General features: G+C 40.0%; 1 protein-coding gene across 1 annotated transcript in view; it reads right to left on the bottom strand.

The window, feature by feature from the left end:
• Positions 1 to 18,871, bottom strand: part of HOOK3 (hook microtubule tethering protein 3) — a 96,924-nt gene that overhangs the window by 50,272 nt on the left and 27,781 nt on the right. Inside the window, exons 4-6 of the mRNA XM_053578789.1 lie at positions 17,467 to 17,517; positions 13,737 to 13,869; positions 6,121 to 6,188 (exon numbers count right to left, since the gene is read on the bottom strand). Of these exons, the coding sequence (XP_053434764.1) occupies positions 6,121 to 6,188; positions 13,737 to 13,869; positions 17,467 to 17,517 (252 nt within the window). The remainder of the gene's footprint in view (positions 1 to 6,120; positions 6,189 to 13,736; positions 13,870 to 17,466; positions 17,518 to 18,871) is intronic.

Below are 18,871 nucleotides of genomic sequence, written 5' to 3' on the forward strand. Positions count from 1 at the left end.
CTGGTGGAGAAGTTAGAAGCCTTCCGCATGGCTATGGCAATGTGAAACGGTGCAGCTGCTGTGGGTGACAGGGTGGCCGTTTCTCAGAAAGTTAGAGATATGTGGTATATGGGCACCTTGAAGCCCTGTTCACAAATGGTGCTGGGAGAACTGCTTAGCCACCTGTAGAAGACTGAAATTGGACCCACACCTCCTACTACTAACAAAAATTGATTCTTACTGGATTAAAATATTTAAATTTAAGACATGAAACTATAGATACTAGGAGATAGTGCAGGGAAAACACTTTGAGAAAATGTTTTATGAGGAAGACCCACCCTGGCAATTGCAGCAACACCAAAAATAAATTACTGGGATTTCATCAAGCCAAAATGCTTCTGCACCCCTAGGGGCACAACACACAGCCTTTGAAGTGGAAGAAGATTTTTGCATGCTGTGAATCCGACAAAGGTCTGATAACTACAATCTACAGAGAACTCAAATTACTCAATAAAAAGGGAGCAAATGTCCTTCTTTCCCAAAAGAAATGTCCCCATTTCTTTGTGGGAAACAGACTTGAATAAAAACTTCTCTGAAGATGACAGACAAATGGCCAATAAACACATGAAAAAATGCTCATCTTTAACCATCAGAGAAATCAAAATCAGAAACACTCCAGTAAGATTAGCCCACATCACGAAGTCCTGAAAAGTGCAGATGCTGGCGTGGATGTGGAGAGAAAGGGAACACATCTATACTGCTGGTGGGATTGCAAACTAATATAGCCTTTTTGGAAAGAAATATGGAGAATCCTCAAAGAACCAAAAGTTAACATTCCAAGGGCGACGCCTGTGGCTCAAAGGAGTAGGGCGCCGGCCCCATATGCCAGAGGTAGCGGGTTCAAACCAGCCCCTGCCAAAAACTGCAAAAAAAAAATAATAATAAACAATAATAATAATAATAATAAAAATAAAGGAAATTATAAAAGTTAACATTCCATTTGATCCTGCAATTACATTACTAAGGTATCTACCCAGAAGAACAAAAATCATTTTATCACAAAGACATCTGCACCAGAATGTTTACTGCAGCCCAATTCATAGTTGCTAAGTTGTGGAAGCAACCCAAATGTCCATCAACTCATGAATGGATTACTATTCAGCCCTAAGAAAAGATGGAGACTTTATATCTTTTGTGTTTACCTGGATGGAGCTAGAACACATTATTCTTAGTACATTATCTCAAGAATCAAAAAAATGTATCCAAAAATTTGATGACTTCCTTCTTAAGCTCATCTTTGACCCAATTATCATTCAACCTAAGGTTATTTAGCTTCCATGACTTTGTTTGAGTATGAAGATTCCTGTTGCTGTTGAGTTCAACTTTTATTCCATGATGGTCAGAAAAAATACAAGGAATAATTTCTCTTTTTTTTTTTTTATTGTTGGGGATTCATTGAGGGTACAATAAACCAGGTTACACTGATTGCAATTGTTAGGTAAAGTCCCTCTTGCAATCATGTCTTGCCCCCATAAAGTGTGACACACACCAAGGCCCCACCCCGCTCCCTCCATCCCTCTTTCTGCTTCCCCCCCCATAACCCTGTCATTAATTGTCCTCATATCAAAATTGAGTACATAGGATTCATGCTTCTCCATTCTTGTGATGCTTTACTAAGAATAAGGTCTTCAAGGAATAATTTCTATTCTTTTAAATTGTTAAGGTTAGGTTTATGTCCCAAAATATGATCAAATTTGGAGGATAATCTGTGGGCTGATAAGAATGTGCATTCTGTTTTATTAGGATGAAATATTCTATATATGTCTGTTAAGTCCATTTGTTCTAGGGTCAAGTTTAAGTCCACTATTTCTTTTTTTTAGTTTCTTCTTTCTGGAGGATCTATCCAGAATTGCCAAAGGCATGCTAAAATCTCCACCTATTATAGTGCAGGAAGCTATCATATCGGTCAGGTCCATTGGGGTTTGTTTTATAAATCAAGGAACACTGAGGTAAGGCACTTAAATGTTAATTATTGAAATCTCTTCATGAACAGTGTTTCCCTTGACAAATACACGTGTCCATCCTTATCCTTCCTTATTTTTGTTGAATCTAAATCTATCTTCAAATAAGATTGCAACCCCTGCTTTTGTCTGATTTCCACTTGCCTGGATTACTGTTGTCCATCCCTTCGCCCTGAGTCTTGTTTTATCCTTTGAGGTAAGGTATGTCTCTCAGGTCACAGATATCTGGCCTGAGTTTTCGTATCCAGTCAGCCAGCCTGTGCCTCTTTAGAGGAGAATTTAAGCCGTTCACATTAATTGAGAGAATTGATAGCTATAATAGTGTTTTGGCTGTCTTGTTTTTCAAAGGTTCAGTGTGTATTTTTACCCCTTTCACCATCGTAGAAGCTAGGTTTGGTTCTTTAAAGTTTGAGTGAGTTACTTTGGTGGTAGACCATCATGCCGATCATCATGGAAAATGGGTCTGGGTATTTTCTGGAGAGGTGGTCTAGCTATGACCAATTTCTTTAACATGTGGATGTCAGTAAAGTATTTGATTCTTCATCACAAACAAAACTCAGTTTAGCTGGATACAGGATCTTGGGCTGGAAGTTGTTTTGTTTTAGAAGGTTGAAGGTCGATGACCACCTTCTTCTGGCTTAAAAAGTTTCAGCTGAAAGATCTGCAGTCATCCTGATATTTTTCCCTTTGTAGGTAATAATTTTATTATGCCTGTCTGCTTGTAGGATTTTATCCTTCATACTAACTTTGGCAAAGTTAATTACAATGTGTCTAGGAGGTGCTTTATTTGGATTGAGTTGTGCTGGAGTTCTGAAGCTATCTACTATCTGAATTTCTGTATCTCTTGCAATGCTTGAGAAATTCTCCACCATAATGTCTTGGAGTAGAACATCTGTGCCTTTGGGATCATCCCCCTCTCCTTTAGGAATCCCTATAATTTGGATGTTCGATCTTTTCGAGTGTTCCCACAATTCTCTCGGGGAATATTCTGTTCTTGTTCTCCTTTTTTCTGTCTTCTTGAATGCTTGGGATAGTTCAAAAGACTTGTCTTCAATTTCTGGGATCCTTTCTTCTGCCTGCTCAACCCTATTACTGAGGGACTCTACTGTAATTCAAAGTTCTTTTTCAATTCCTTAAACTCTGATATATCTGTTCTCATTATGCCCATATCCTTAGTGACTTTGTCTTTGAATTCATTTGATTTCTTGAGACAACTTTTGAACTACTTTTTGGATTTCTATTTCCATCTTTTCTTCTACTTTATTCATTTTATTTGCCATCCACATTCTATATTCTATTTCTCACATCTCAGCAAATTCTCTATGGATGGTATTTTCTGTTGTCTCTCCCTTATCATTCCTTCAGGGAGTTGATCTACTCTAGATTTTTCATGTTGCCAGAGTTCTTCCTCTGGTTCCTCCCCGTGAGAATTTCCGGCTATTTGGCACTTAAACCTGGTGGGGTGAAACTGGATTGGGGCCCCAGGAACTGGAGCTAACGAGCCCTTCACCAATGAGCTGGGGGTTGTGATTGTGGCTTTTCCCCTACAGCCTTGCAAAGGTCCCTCTCAGAGCTGTAGCCCTCTCTGAGGACCTGCTTGGTGAGCTAACACCAGCTGGCTCCATCTTGATGTCAGCCTGCCCCTATCCAAACCAATGAGCGCGGTATTATGCTGGAATCTCAGCTGGGGAAAGATATAAACACCTGCAGTGGCCTGTTGCCCCCCTCCCCACCACCGTCCCCCCAGCAACTGCTAGAGGAGGAGAATCTGTCTCTCTTCACTGTTTTGTAAAACCACCACCACCACTCAACCTCAGAGGGTCCCTGGGTTGAAAGGCCAGGGTTGATGGCCCAGGTTGAAAGATCCAATCAGATTGTCCCCAGCAGAATAAACGGTGCTCACCTGAAAGAGCTCAAAGGGTCACCAAGTGGCCAGAAAGCAGAAATCTGCAGGCAGATCCAGCTGTGCAATTCTGGGGGCTGGACCAGGTCCTCTCCGGTGGAAATGGGAGTCAGGAAAGATCCCCACCAAGTCAGAACTGGAGCATTACTGCCTTCCCTGCCTGCCACCAATTCAGCCCCCGCCACTGCCCCAGCAGGTGCCACCACCTTTGTCCACATCCCTCTCTCCCTGTGCCCCCTGCTTCCACACATGCCACTGATTCTTCACTGCTGTTTGGCAACCTACACAATGCCCAGGCCTCTCAGTGAATTCCCCAAACACTCCAGGCTCTGCAGGGGACAGACCTTCAGGCAGCCAGGATGGGGGGAAGGGTGAACTGTGTGTTCAGAATTGCGGAGAAAGTATTTGTTCACTTTTGTGCCAGGGAGGCTGACACCCAGGCTCAGAGGTGTGACCTCCCTGGAGGAGGAGGACTGGGGGTTAGTGGCTCTCTCCCATAGGGTAATGTGACAGGTCCTTTGTTCCCTGCTGGTTTGCAGAGAGCTCGCTGCATGCCTCCAGCTTGGGGGAGGGGTCTTCCATCCCCTTGGCAATGGGTACCACAGTGGTAGTGGTTGTCTTCTTCTTCTTTCTTGGATGCATCTTGTCTCAGCAGAGATGATGTGCACCTGTCTATCTTCTTTTCACACTCAGCTCCCCACCTTCAGCTTCATTAAGTCCACTTCTGTCCAGTATCTCTGCCTCTGGCAAAAGCTGCTTCTACTCGGCTAGCCTGACTCCCCCCTCCTCTTCTCCTCCTTTTTCTCCACAATTGATTTTTAAAATAATATCGGGACTCTGTTGTACATACAATTTTATCTCTTGTTCTATTCACTTGACATTTTGAATTTTTCCTCTGTCACAGACATCCTTTCTATACACAGTTTTATCAATTATGCAATACTTCATTGGATGGAACTACTATAATTTACACACTGGCTTACCAATGGATATAACTGTTTTCTCATTTCTGTTAATACAAAATTGTTTGATAAACATTGTTGTGTCCAATAGTGGTATGAAGTTTTCAATAACTCTTTAGAATAGATTTACAGAATAAAAATCACTTGGTCACAGATTTTAATTTAGAAAATATTCCTGGCTGGGCACGGTGGCTCACATCGGTGATCCTAACATTCTAGGAGGCCGAGGCAGGTGGATCGCCTAAGCTCAATGGGTTCAAGACCAGCCTAAGCAGAGCAAGACCCTGTCTCTAAAAAAAAAAGCTGGGCGTCACCTGTTGTCCCAGCTACTTGGGAGGCTGAGGCAAGAGAATTGCCTGAGCCCAAGAGTTTGAGGCTACTGTGAGCTGTGAGGCCATGGCGTGGCACTCTCCCAAGGGCGACAAAGTGAGACTCTGTCTCAAAAAAAAAAAGAAAAGAGAAAAGAAGAGAAAAAATTCCTGGTTATAGATAAAACATCTGTGATTATAGGAAAATACAGAAGAGTAAAGAACATTCAACTATGTGGACAGAGTTAACATTTTAACAAGTTTCTTAGATTCTATTCATCTTAATTTTAAACACAAATGCGACTGTACTGTTCCTCTGCTTTGGATCTCACCTTTTTAAAACTTACTATAAGCTTTCCTTTATGTCATCTCACATTTTCCAAAAAGATGGTTCAATGCCTGCATATTAAATATGCTGACACATTATTATAGCATAACTTATTTTATCCATTCCCCTTTTGCTCTGAAGTTAAGTTATTGCTAATTTTCAGTGCCAGGAAATACTGAAGCAAACTCTCTTGAGGTGACACAGCACAAGGGACACAGGTTTGGGTTCTGGATTTTAGACTGTTTAGATCTGAGTTCCAACTCTGCCACTACTTCCTGCCAAACAGGAAACAGTTAAATGTGAGAAAGACTGTTTATTTACTAACAATTTTGGGAATTAGTCTACTATTCCACCTTCACTAAGGGCACTTTTCAAAATAGTTGAAAAGGAATAGTTGTATCTATACCTGCAAATGAATGCTCAAGGTTTAACTAAAAATGAGAAATTTAAGTGAGTATGATTTTTAAAAAATATAAAATAAGCTATATCATATGAATGTAAATTTTAAAATTCTCCAAAAATGAGGAGAAACTCTTTTTAAAATTTCTACTTCTATTATTTATACTCGTGTTTGCTACTTAAATTTTTCACAAACTACAAGCACAAAGCTCCAACATACCTCTTGAATGGCTGTCATGACAACATGTTGGACAGACTCCTCCATCATCATAATGGCTTGGATGTACTCTGAAAACAAGAACAACCTGGAATGTCACTGTTCAAGTTAACCAGTCAAGGGACTAAAGGCTAACACATCACAAATTCTCATGAGCAGCTTCCTATGTTCTAATTCTTCCTAGGAATCTCTCATGCATGGTTAAAGGTAAAGGCTGAAAATCACATTATCAATCTTTCCCTAATTCGTTTCTCCTTTCACTATTCCTTATAATGGTTAAGGCTACAGGTCACAGGAATGCAGGGTTAGCCTAAGTGTGTGCCAGTGTAAAACAATGAAATGGTAAAGCTAGGATGGAAAGACTGTATATTTTTTTTCTAAAATCTAAAGAAAATCTTTCACATTATTCCTTGCTACATGGTAAAAATAACTCTGAAGTCTGTGCTTTATTCTTACATGACATCAAAGCACTGAATTATGTAATTCCTACCTTAATATTTTCTATTATAAAAAAGAAAAAACTTAATGAAGCTGAGCGCTGCTTAGGACAAAGAATTAAGATGAATTTAAGATAAACTGATACCATAGTTAAACAAAGATTGTAAAACCCTGGCTTGAAAATAACGACCCAAGGCTGGGCATGGTGGTTCACACCTACAATCCTAGCACTCTGGAAGGCTGAGGCAGGTGGGTTGCCTGAGCTCTGGAGTTCAAGACAAGCAAGAGCAAGACCCCACCTCTAAAAACTAGCTAGGCATTGTGATGGGCGCCTGTCGTCACAGCTACTTGGGAGGCTGAGGCAAGAGGATCGCTTGAGCCCAAGAGTTTGAGGTTGCTGTGAGCTATGGTGCCATGGCACTCTATGGAGGGTGATGACAAAGTAAGACTGTCTCAAAACTCCTCCCCCCCAAAATGACTCATATGTGTAATAAGCTAAGGCAGCAACTTTATTAATCTCACTCCTTTTTTTTTTTTTTTTTGAGACAGAGCCTCAAGCTGTCACCCTAGGTAGAGTGCCATGGCATCACAGCTCACAGCAACCTCCAACTCCCGGGCTCAAGAGATTCTCCTGCCTCTGCCTCCCAAGTAGCTAGGACTACAGGCACCCGCCACAACACCCGGCTATTACTTTGGTTGCAGCTGTCGTTGTTCGGTGGCCCAGGGCTGGATTCGAACCCGCCAGTTCATGTGGCTGGTGCTTTGCCACTTGAGCCACAGGCACTGAGCCTATTAATCTCACTCTTACCACTGCCAAAAAAGAGAAATATCTCATTGCTATTAACAGTGACAAAATTGAAAGTGATTTCTTGTCTTCTAAAAATGTCCTAATAATGAAGAAATTTTCATTATTTCTGAATCGAACAATGTATGGCAAAAGGGGCATTAAATAAAAAAAAAAAAAAAATCAACAGGCCAGGCAGATTCTAACAAAAGTGGTAAATATATTTTAATAAGAAATATGTAAAAGGGTGATGTAATTAAGAAATTTTAGGGCGGCGCCTATGGCTCAAAGGAGTAGGGCGCCGGCCCCATATGCTGGAGGTGGTGGGTTCAAACCCAGCCCTGGCCAAAAACTGCAATAAATAAATAAACAAACAAACAAACCATCCTTTTCATTTAAAAAAAAAAAAGAAGAAGAAGAAGAAGAAATTTTAGCCACAGCCTGCCTCTCCAATTCCATATATCCAAACATATGCAAAAAAACACTTCTCACCCGGGTGGCGCCTATGGCTCAGTGAGTAGGGTATGGCCCCATATACCGAGGGTGGAGGGTTCGAACCCAGCCCGGGCCAAACTGCAACAAAAAAATAGCCAGGCATTATGGCCAGCGCCTGTGGTCCCAGCTATTCGGGAGGCTGAGGCAAGAGAATCGCCTAAGCCCAAGAGCTGGAGGTTGCTATGAGCTGTGAGCCACAGCACTCTACCAAGGGCAACAAAGTAAGACTCTGTCTCTTAAAAAAAAAACAACTTCTCACCCTTTGTAGTATATGGAAGAGTCTTACTATGAAATTTTCAAAGTATTCTTTTGACAACAGCTTCATACATATATTCGGACAAACTGAAATCCTTTGCCCAACAGATAACTTTTTAAGAAAAACATGGTATTTAAAAAATACTCTTAAATTATGACATTCTTATTGTTAGTACCAAAGCTTTTAGTTTATCAAAAACATGTTTTTAAAGAAGTACAGTCCTAAGGATACTTGTACCCAATCAAATATTTATGGACAAATATACACCACACAACTAAATCACAGGCGTTGTTCTTTGGCCAACAGTAGGAATATATATATCATAACACATTAACTGCCACATAAGTTGTACTTAACTCATGCTAGTTTTGAGCCCAGGGCCATGTGAAGCATATATGATTCACACTTCTTTACTCTGAGTACCTTGGGAGCTGTATGGGCCCCAAGGGAAAAAATTGTTCTAGTGTGGCAGTCAATGAGTTAATCACTATTTGGTCAAAAAAGAATTCCTTTTGTATGGGCTCAATTTTCTTTTTTATTCATGAGGACTACCCTACGAGTGCTGGAATACACTAGGGCAGCTTTTAGATACTCGGTTCAAAGGTATCAAACATGGAACCCAAAGGCCATGGAGAAGCTAGCATAGCTAGGGTGACGACACAGCCTCACAACAGAGACTGTGGACATGGAAAAGCAGCAGCTGCGGCACTGACGATGGGAAGGAGCAGTGGGTGCCGCCCCTGAGAGGGAAGAAACCCACAGTGCACGGGGGCAAGGGTTAGTAGGTGTGAGAGGGGAAGCGTTAGTTAAGAAGCGGTGTTGCCACGTCAAGGCCCTTCCCCGCGAACACCGTAAAATGCTAAATGATCGAATGGTGATGAGAACTATATTGATGTACAACTTTTTAAATGAAAAAAAATTAATCTTTAAATTCCAATATGAACTGTATGCAAATACTGGATGCAGTCCGTGAGGCAATGCTGGAGGAGAAGGAGATGTGCCGTGTGCTGGAGGTTATCCTGAAATCTCAGCTATCCAGAATTTACAGCCTCATTAGCACAAAGAGTATGACGTTTGCATGTGGAAGACACATGGGCTCCTGTGCCTTACCAAGGCCTAGCCTCTTACCAGTGGGAAATCTTGGGCAAGAAACAACATAGCTGTGAATTCCAGTTTCTTAATTTGTAAAAAGCATTTTTTATTGTTGGTGCCTAGAAACGTACCAGACAGAGGGAGACACTAAAAGCACAGGGTGCTAATAGCCGGGCGTTGTGGCGGGCGCCTGGAGTCCCAGCTACTCGGGAGGCTGAGGCAAGGGAATCGCTTAAGCCCAGGAGTTGGAGGTTGCTGTGAGCTGTGTGAGGCCACGGCACTCTACCGAGGGCCATAAAGTGAGACTCTGTCTCTACAAAAAAAAAAAAAAACACAGGGTGCTGTGGCTTAGGCCTGTGATCCCAGCACTGTGGGAAGCCCAGGGGGAGCATCACTTGCGGCCAGGAGTTCAAGACCAGCTTGGGCAACATAACGAGACCCTGTTTCTACAAAAAATTTAAAAATTAGCTAGGTGTGATGGCACATGTGTCCTACAGTCCTCACTAGGAGGCTGAGGCAGGAGGACTGCTCAAGCCCAGGCATTCAGGACTGCAGTGAGCTGTGATCACAACCCTGCACTCTAGCCTAGATGACAGCGTGAGACCTTGTCTCAAGAACAAAATTATTAGTTTATCTTCTACCACTAATCTTTTTTTTATTTTTTTCCAAATATGCCACCGTTTTATTTGGCCTAATTTGAGAAGTCAAGTAGCCAAGACAAATTTAAATTTGTCACTGTTCCTGGCAACTGCTCCTCGTTTCTACATAGGAAACCCATCTCTAAACAGAAAGCCCCTTTTATCTGTACAGCACTTTATGGGTTACAAAGCAAATATATACACACAATTTCACTAACTTCTCAAGACTACCAAGTTCTGAACCTTCATTCTGGAGACAAGGAAACAGGCTAAGCATCTTGTGTAGAGTTAGCCAGGCAGTAAATGGCTGGGACATTGTGGTGAGCTTCACCTTATATGCAGTGACAGCTAATAGTCACCAATCCAGAAACTCATTTATTTGATTTCTTAGCTCTCCCCCATGCTCTCAATGACCTAAATCTGGATTGGTGAGATGTTATAATTCTGTTCAATAAGTTTTCATCATTTATGTAATTTCAGGAGAAAACAATCTACATGTTTATATAGAACAGCTGGTCTGTGAGAACCTCAATAAGCATTGACTGAACTTCCATCTTGTCCATGGGACTATGGATACAGACAGCATCTTTGTCTTCTCCTAGTCCTATTCTGCAATAAACATAATTAGTCAACTTTTAACAGTTATGCACTATACCAAGGACCCCATGCATTAAGTAGAATCCCAGAAGTTGATGAATTTCCTAAATAAAAATGTAAGAAGTCATTATTTGCTATCAATGAACTACAATAGAATAATTCTTCATCTACATTAAAATCAAAGCTTCTGCTTAGGCCTGGGGTGGTGGCTCACACCTGTAATCCCAGCACACTAGGAGGCCAAGGCAGGTGGATCACTTGAGCTCAAGAGTTTGAGACCAGCCTGAGCAATAGAGAGATCCCATCTCTACTAAAAATAGAAAAACTGAGGCAAGAGGATCACTTGAGCCCAAGAACTTGAGGTTGCTGTGAACCACAGCACTCTAGTCAGGAGGCCAGAATGAGACTCTGTCTCAAAAAAAAACAAAAAACTTCTGCTTAGAGATTTAATGTCTCTTAAATCTTATATAAACCAATCTTCCAATCTTTGACAGAAAACTTGTTAGACCTTTCAGTAAAGTACAAAGATCACAAATACAGAAAGTTTTATATTTAATTCTGTAGCTAAACTGAATAAGCAAACTAAAATTTACTATAAGAACATGGCATGATAAAATATAAAATGAATGGGACTTGTGAAAAAGAAATACATTGTTTAAAAAAGAAAATCATGTTGACTATTATTAAACTTATCACTAGAACACCAAAACAGTGCACACAGATTGACAGAAATCTGTTTTGCAGTACCAGAGGTGAGGTGGTGGAAAACAAGAAAAAAACCTTTAGGCTTAAAATACAATCCATCTTCTTCAATGTAAATAACAGTAAAGTGCTGTACCATCACTCCAATTATAGTTTTGTGGGGTTTTTTAATCTCTGGAAGGTAACCCAAGCCTTTCTCATATTCAGTTTCTAATAGTTAGAGTACTCTTAAGCCATTATCCTCCATATCTTGAATACCCTCCCTGATCCCAGCCCAGACGGCCCCCACCTCACTGCACCTTCAGACCTTGTGCCCTATCACAAGTACACAGGGATCGGAGGCCCCACGGGATGCCTGGACCTCCCCTCAGGTTCCACACGGGCAGGTAATGTCTCTGTTTGTCTAACACTGTGTTCTTGGACCACAGTACTATGAGTAATACATCAATTCAATAAATACCTGTGAAATAAATTGACTAGAGAAGAGGGAAAAATAAATTTACAGTAAAATTTATCTACTTTTTATATGATAAATTAAAGCAGTGAATTTTAGAAAACAAGTAGATTTTTATGCAAATAAGCTGAAAATAGAGGGAACCAAAATATTTAAGATCAGATAAGCGCTTTGGAAGAACTATTATAAAAGAGATATTAATCACATTATTACCTACATATCAAAGCTAGTCTTCAGGTAACTCAAAAAAAGTAAAGTGTGGGGCAGCGCCTATGGCTCAGTAGGTAAGGCACTGGCCCCATATACTGAGGGTGGCGGGTTCAAACCCGGCCCCGACCAAGCTGCAACCAAAAAATAGCCGGGCGTTGTGGCAGGCACCTGTAGTCCCAGCTACTCAGGAGGCTGAGGCAAGAGAATCGCTTAAGCCCAGGAGTTGGAGGTTGCTGTGAGCTGTGTGAGGCCACGGCACTCTACCAAGGGCCATAAAGTGAGACTCTGTCTCTACAAAAAAAAAAAAGTAAAGTGTGCCAACCTGAATTTGCTTACGCATTAAAGTATTGCATTACAGCCTAACAAAATCTGTAACTAAGACTTGACATTCTGAAGAGCAGCCTTCTCTACATCCAAACTAGTGGTTTTACTAACTTATATTTCATATATTAATAGAATAAATATAAAACATTAGATAAATACCACCTATGATAATTGACAACTTAAAAATTATGGCTATCTGAAATTCACAAAAACACACAATAGAAAATAGAATGGAAGTTAATGTTTTAAAATAGTATATATAAAAAATTATGTTTCCATGGTTACTAGTAATAATGAACTTTTTTTGAACTATTACTATGTGAAAGACACTGTTATTTTACATTCATTATCTCATTAGTCTCCACAATAGCCTTATGAAGTAGGTACTATACTAAATCTCTATTTCACTTAGAAACTAAAATGTAGAGATTAGGTGACTGGCTCAATGTCCCTCCCATGGCGGTGACAGGAGGAATCATATTTTAACTTCACAATGATGGGCATTGCAGCCCAAGCTCTTAATCCAAGTACAGAGATATTTCCTAAATTTATATTTTACAAAATCAATTAATAAATTAACCAATATTTTAATAATAATGATATGATATACTGGGTTATTTCAGCTCTGGTTCAGACTTACAGGGACAGTGAGAGACTCTTCTAGCACTGAGATACACACAGGGAAATCATTAATTAATTATTATTATTATTTTTTTTTTTTTTTTGCAGTTTTTGGCGGGGGCTGGGTTTGAACCCACCACCTCCGGCATATGGGGCCGGCGCCCTACTCCATTGAGCCATAGGCGCCGCCCCATTAATTTATTTTAAGTTTTTCTTTATCTTTGTTAAAATTAATCCCAAAAGTTCCTTGAATTTTAAGGTTATCTTGACAGAGTATGTTAATACAAACTATCCTGTGATATTTCTAAAATTTTTACAATAATAAATAAGTGAAGTGAACCAATCTTGATATATGTAATAGTCTTCTTTTCTTTAAAAGATAACCAAGGAGTTATCTAAAAATTTAATGTTTGAAGTAATTTCTAGAGGAAGAGTATCTACCAGATTAGGGGTAGGAAACCTGATTCCAAGTCTATTTTATTAGAGACTGCATATAATGATTCGCTTTCCTCCCTTTTCCCACAATAAAGACAAACTTGTTAATATTTCCAAATACAATGCCTTTACCAAAGTATAAGACATTTGCCTATTACGGATTTATGCTGGGAAGGCAGATGTGAATACCTATGAAACTGCTGTACATCCCTGCTCATCTTTACCAAATGAATAGGTGGCAAGTCTTAAGCAATTAACTTCTTCACATCACAGACCAGTACTTAAGATGCATCAGAAACCATCCACTCAAAGATTTATGTGGTCTTGCACAAAGGAAAACAGTATCTCTATACTGTATCTCTTGCACAAAGGAAAACAGTATCTCTTACTTTTTAACTTGTAAAATTCATTTAAGTTTAAAAATAAATTACTAATAAAATCATAGAAAACTGCACTCTTTTAGAACGGCTTTAAAAAGATGGTATTATTTGTACTGGTGATTAATATATATAAAGTATACTATATATATCACTTTCCTTAACTAAATGCATACACTAACTTCAAACAAATTACCTTGCTTCTGTTCACAGTTCACAGCACAGCCCAGAATAAGCTGAAGCATCCTCCCGAGCTCTGCTGCATCAGAATGCTCCCCAATAAGGTTCACATCAGGAAGGGTGAAGTCATTAATTTGTTGTCCTAAAACCTGAATAGAAATAAAAAGATTACAACTGCATTTATAAGTATATGACCAAATAAAATAGTTGCCTGAAATTAGTTTATCACCAAAAACTCACTGCCGAGAACAGAGTGATCATGTCAGTCTCACTCCCCAATTCTACTTTTACCTAAACTGTAACTGTCTGGAGTCCCAGCATCACAGTCCTTAATCTGGTACGTGGCATGCACTCTGAGCACTCTCGATACTCCCCCACTTCAAGAAGGACTGTCTGTGTACTCTCTCTTAAGCACAGAGCATCAGGAAGAGCTGACCTGTCTCAACAGTGAGAGTCTCCTTAGCCACCTTCACTCCATTTGACTCCCCAAATGCAGGCAGCAAAACGCCTCTATCAGGAAGAAGCACGGAGGATTCTTTCATGGAGAAACTGAAGCCAAATGAAATGACTTATACACAGTCAACTGGGCAGGGCTCTGGATGATACCCCTGCTGAGAAACTTATGTTGAACAAGCACACCCACTCAGGTTCCAACTAGCTTTTTACAGAGCTTTGCTTGGAAATATCAATAACAACCAAGGACCATTAAGACATTTGAGAAAAGTTCCCAACATGAAAACAGACAAAAACAAAGAAACTCAAATAATGCAAAAAATGGATGTAGGATGTGGAAGAAAATAAAAATTTAAAAATCCCATTAATGTATACACAGGTGGCAAAACTATCAAGAAAAGCAAGAAAATGATGATTTAAAAATATGAGACTGGGCTGGGTATGGTGGCTCACACCTGTAATCCCAGCACTCTGGGAGGCCGAGGCAGATGGATTGCCTGAGCCCACAGGTTTGAGACCAGCCTGAGCAAAAGCAAGACTCTGCCTCTAAAAATATCTGGGCATTGTGGCAGGTGCCTGTAGTCCCAGCTACTCCAGAGGCTGAGGCAAGAGAATGACTTAAGCCCAAGAGTTTGAGGTTGCTGTGAGCTGTAACGCCACAGCACTCTACCGAGGGCAACATAGTGAGACTCTATCTAAAAAAATATTCAATAGGCAAGCTAGAAGAAAGGTATGTGATCATTTCAGAAAGTAAAGCAGTAACACAAGAAAGAAAAAAGGAGAGAAAAGGTTAGATAGCTAAAGGATCAATCCAGGAGGTTCAATAGCTAAACAGGAGTTCTAGAAAGAGAACAGAGAAAATAAAGAGAAAGATATGTATATATCTGTAGATATATACATATATGTAGATATATATGTATATATACACACATACACACACACATACGTATATACACTTATATAAATATATAAAAAAGACAATTTCCTAAAACTAAAAGAAGTAGGCATTCAGATTTTAATGGTTTGCTAAGTGCGAAGCACAATGAAACAAAACAAAAAAACCCTGCTCATACCAAAGCACACCAGCATGAAGAAGGAGCTAAAAAGATCTTAAAAGCTTCCAGAAAGAGAACAAGTTATCAACAGCAAATAGCAATCCAGATGAGGAATTTCGGCAGTAGCACCGGAAGCTGGAGGACGGTGAAGCAAGGCTTGTAAATTGTGGAGGGAGGATTTCCAACCTGGAATTCCCTAACTAACTCAACCAAAGTACAAAGGGAGAACTAAGATTAGTTTCAACTATGCAAGGCCTAAAAAAAATGACCTATCATGTACTTTTGTGAAGATGTCACTGGAAAATGGGCTGGAAATGGGCTCTCCTACAAGAAGAAAGTAAGCCAGGAAAGAGAAATACCAAAGATTCAGCAAACAGAGCAAGACAGAAGGACAAAGGAATTCTCAGTATAAGGCTAAAAGGTAAAGCCAGAACACGCATTTACTTAGTATCCCAGTTAGAGTGAATAACCTTATATTTTTATTTCAGAAATGGGGCAAGCCTAGATCCCACTGGGGATATTTACACAATAAACGGTGTATACATCAAGTTACCTTTCAAGTCTGAAAAACTATGGTTTCTACAATACATAAAAGATTGGAGATTCAAGACTGTCGACCTGCATATATGTTATGTATACATTCATGTATATTTTGGAATCTCGCAGCATATAGCTCATACCTTTTTCTTTTTTTTGAGACAGAGTCTCACTTTGTCACCCTGGGTAGAGTGCTGTGGTGTCACAGCTCAAACTCTTGGGCTTACGTGATTCTCTTGGCTCAGCCTCCCAAGTAGCTGGGACTACAGGCGCCTGCCACAACATCTGGCTATTTTTTTTTGTAGTTGTCATTGTTGTTTGGCAGGCGTGGGCCGGTTTTGAACCTGCCAGCCCCGGTGTATGTGGCCAGAGCCCTAGCCACTGAGCTACAGGTGCTGAGCCTCATATTTTTTTTTTCGTTTGAGATAGAGTCTCACTCTGTCACCCTGGGTAGAGTGCCATGGTGTCATCATAGCTCACAGCTACTTCAAATTCCTGGACTCAAGCAATCCTCCTGCCTCAGCCTCTCGAATAGCTGGGACCACAGGCTCCCACCTCAAACCCTGCTAATTTTTCTATTTTTAGTAGAGACAGGGTGTCACTCTGGCTCAGGCTGGTCTTGACCTCAAGCAATTCACCCACTTCAGCGTCCCAGAGTTCAGGATTACAGGTGTGAGCCATTTTATATTATTGAAGAATTTTTATAAATATTAATTTTCATGGCTGAATGGAATTTGTCCTATAAATGCTTCATAATTTTCTTGTTGTTAGACATTTGGGTTATTTTCAGTTTATGCTTACTATGACATAATGATGACATGGATAGCTTAACAGTTCTAGAAGACAAATTTCTAGAAACAGAATTTCTGTGTCAAAAGATGAATGTGTTTATAAAGCTTTAAAATACATACACAAGTACTTTCATGTGGTTTAAAAGTAATAAAATAAGTAAATGCACATAGAGACATTTAATTACAAATTATAGTAGGTGGCAGGAGGAAAAAGAACCTTGAGCTTGGGTGGTGCCTGTGGCTCAAGGAGTAGGGCGCCAGTCCCATATGCCGGAGGTGGCGGGTTCAAACCCAGCCCTGGCCAAAAACCAAAAAAAAAAAAAAAAAAAAAAAAAAAGAACCTTGAGCTGTGAGAGAATAAACACCGAGACTGGCACCAAACTGTACAGCAGGCTCACCAAACGCTGTGGACACTCAAATCAGGGGAACGGTAGCCCACACACGGACATCGCGTGGTCATGACCGAGACTGGCACCAAACTGTACAACAGGCTCACCAAACGCTGCGGACACTCAAATCGGGAACGGCAGCCCACACACGGACATTGCGTGGTCATGACCAAGACTGGCACCAAACTGTACAGCAGGCTCACCAAACACTGAGGACACTCAAATCAGGGGAACGGCAGCCCACACACGGACATCGCGTGGTCATGACCAAGACTGGCACCAAACTGTACAGCAGGCTCACCAAACCCTGAGGACACTCAAATCAGGGGAACAGCAGCCCACACACGGACATCATGTAGTCATGAACATGATTAGGTTTTTAGAAGGACGTAAAAAAAGTTCCAAAGGTATTACACCATCGTGAGAGGCTGAATTTCTTTTCCCTCTCTTTTCTTAAACCATGATAAAATTAAAGTATCCTCTAGTAATACCCCCAAGCAGAATGAGAAAAAAGCCCTTACCTCATGATTATAATCCAAGATTCCTTTTAAAATTTTCTTTAAATTGCTTATCTGTTTAAAGGGAGAAAAATAAGTGGGTAAAAGGCAAGCATGGCTCAAAACATAGTTTAACACAGAAAATTATAAAAAAAAAATTAACGACATATATCAATTATCATCATCACATGAAAAAAGTACTATCAATAGCTTTTGATCCAAAAGATTTGTAAAAAAGATTATATTCCCAAATATGTAAAACCTTCAATGTTATAACCATGTTGACAACACCTGGAGAGTGACTGGGTAAGACTTCGGCAGGTAAAGAGGAAATACGCCGTCCTTAACAATGGATTATTCTAGGCTCGGATTTCCCTAGAAAAGTAGAACTGCCTCTGCACCAAGTTTAACCTCTAAAGTTAGAGCATTAAACAAAAATTACAGTCAAAATAACCCTTGGAAATTCTCTTTAAAATAACTCAAGTATAAGGTCTCCAAATTTCTCCATTGTCAAAAACTCACTACTTTTTCTTTAGTTAAACACCAAAGTAAATATTTGTGAGCCATGAGTTTAAAAAATGTACTATTATACCTTGAAACACCAGAGTAACACTCAGCATTGCAAGGGACTTGTGCTATAAGAAACACCTAGAAATGAAGACAGGATGGGGAGACAGCATCCCCTGTGCTGTTTACTATCAACTGCAGGCAATTTTCCTCTTTTTTTTTTTTTGCAGTTTTTGGCCGTGGCTGGGTTTGAACTCGCCAATTCCAGCATATGGGGCCGGCGCCCCACCCCTTTGAGCCACTGGTGCCACCCTTTCCTCTTTCTTTTTGACTAACTCACAAAGTTACATTTGTGTTAAGTTATACATGTTATATGATGTGATTCTGTTCACCTAGCTGACCTGGCCAGTATGAATAGTTGAAGACATTCCAGAACAGCAGGTCGCTGACCCTGAGGTTATCAAATAAAAGAGCCTGAATCACAGCAGTGCGATCCAGTAGTTAATTAAAGACATGTTTATTTCTTAAGGGAAAAAAATAAATGGAAAACTTAGCTTACTTCAAAAAACCTCATAAATGTCTTATACTTCTGGAAATTTTGGAGGTATGAAAATTTTTATTTTATTGAATTTTATTTCCTTTATTCTAGGATGTTCATTTTTTCATGTTTTTAAAACAGGAGAACTTCCATGGCTGACCACTCGAGTTGACCGGATTTTCATGGACCAACATGCCCCTCTGTACTCAGTAGAAGTTCTTTACATTGATGACCTCTGTATCTTGACTAGTTTGTCACAGTCCCTTGAGTGGTCAACTGAAAGGTTCTACTGTATTTGAAATGAGAATGTCTTTAAAATCAATGTGTTCACTTAGTATTATAGTTTTTATTCTATCACAAAAAGTTAATCAATGGCATCATAAC

This window comes from Nycticebus coucang, chromosome 24 (assembly GCF_027406575.1).
Source record: "Nycticebus coucang isolate mNycCou1 chromosome 24, mNycCou1.pri, whole genome shotgun sequence".
Lineage (NCBI taxonomy): Eukaryota > Metazoa > Chordata > Mammalia > Primates > Lorisidae > Nycticebus > Nycticebus coucang.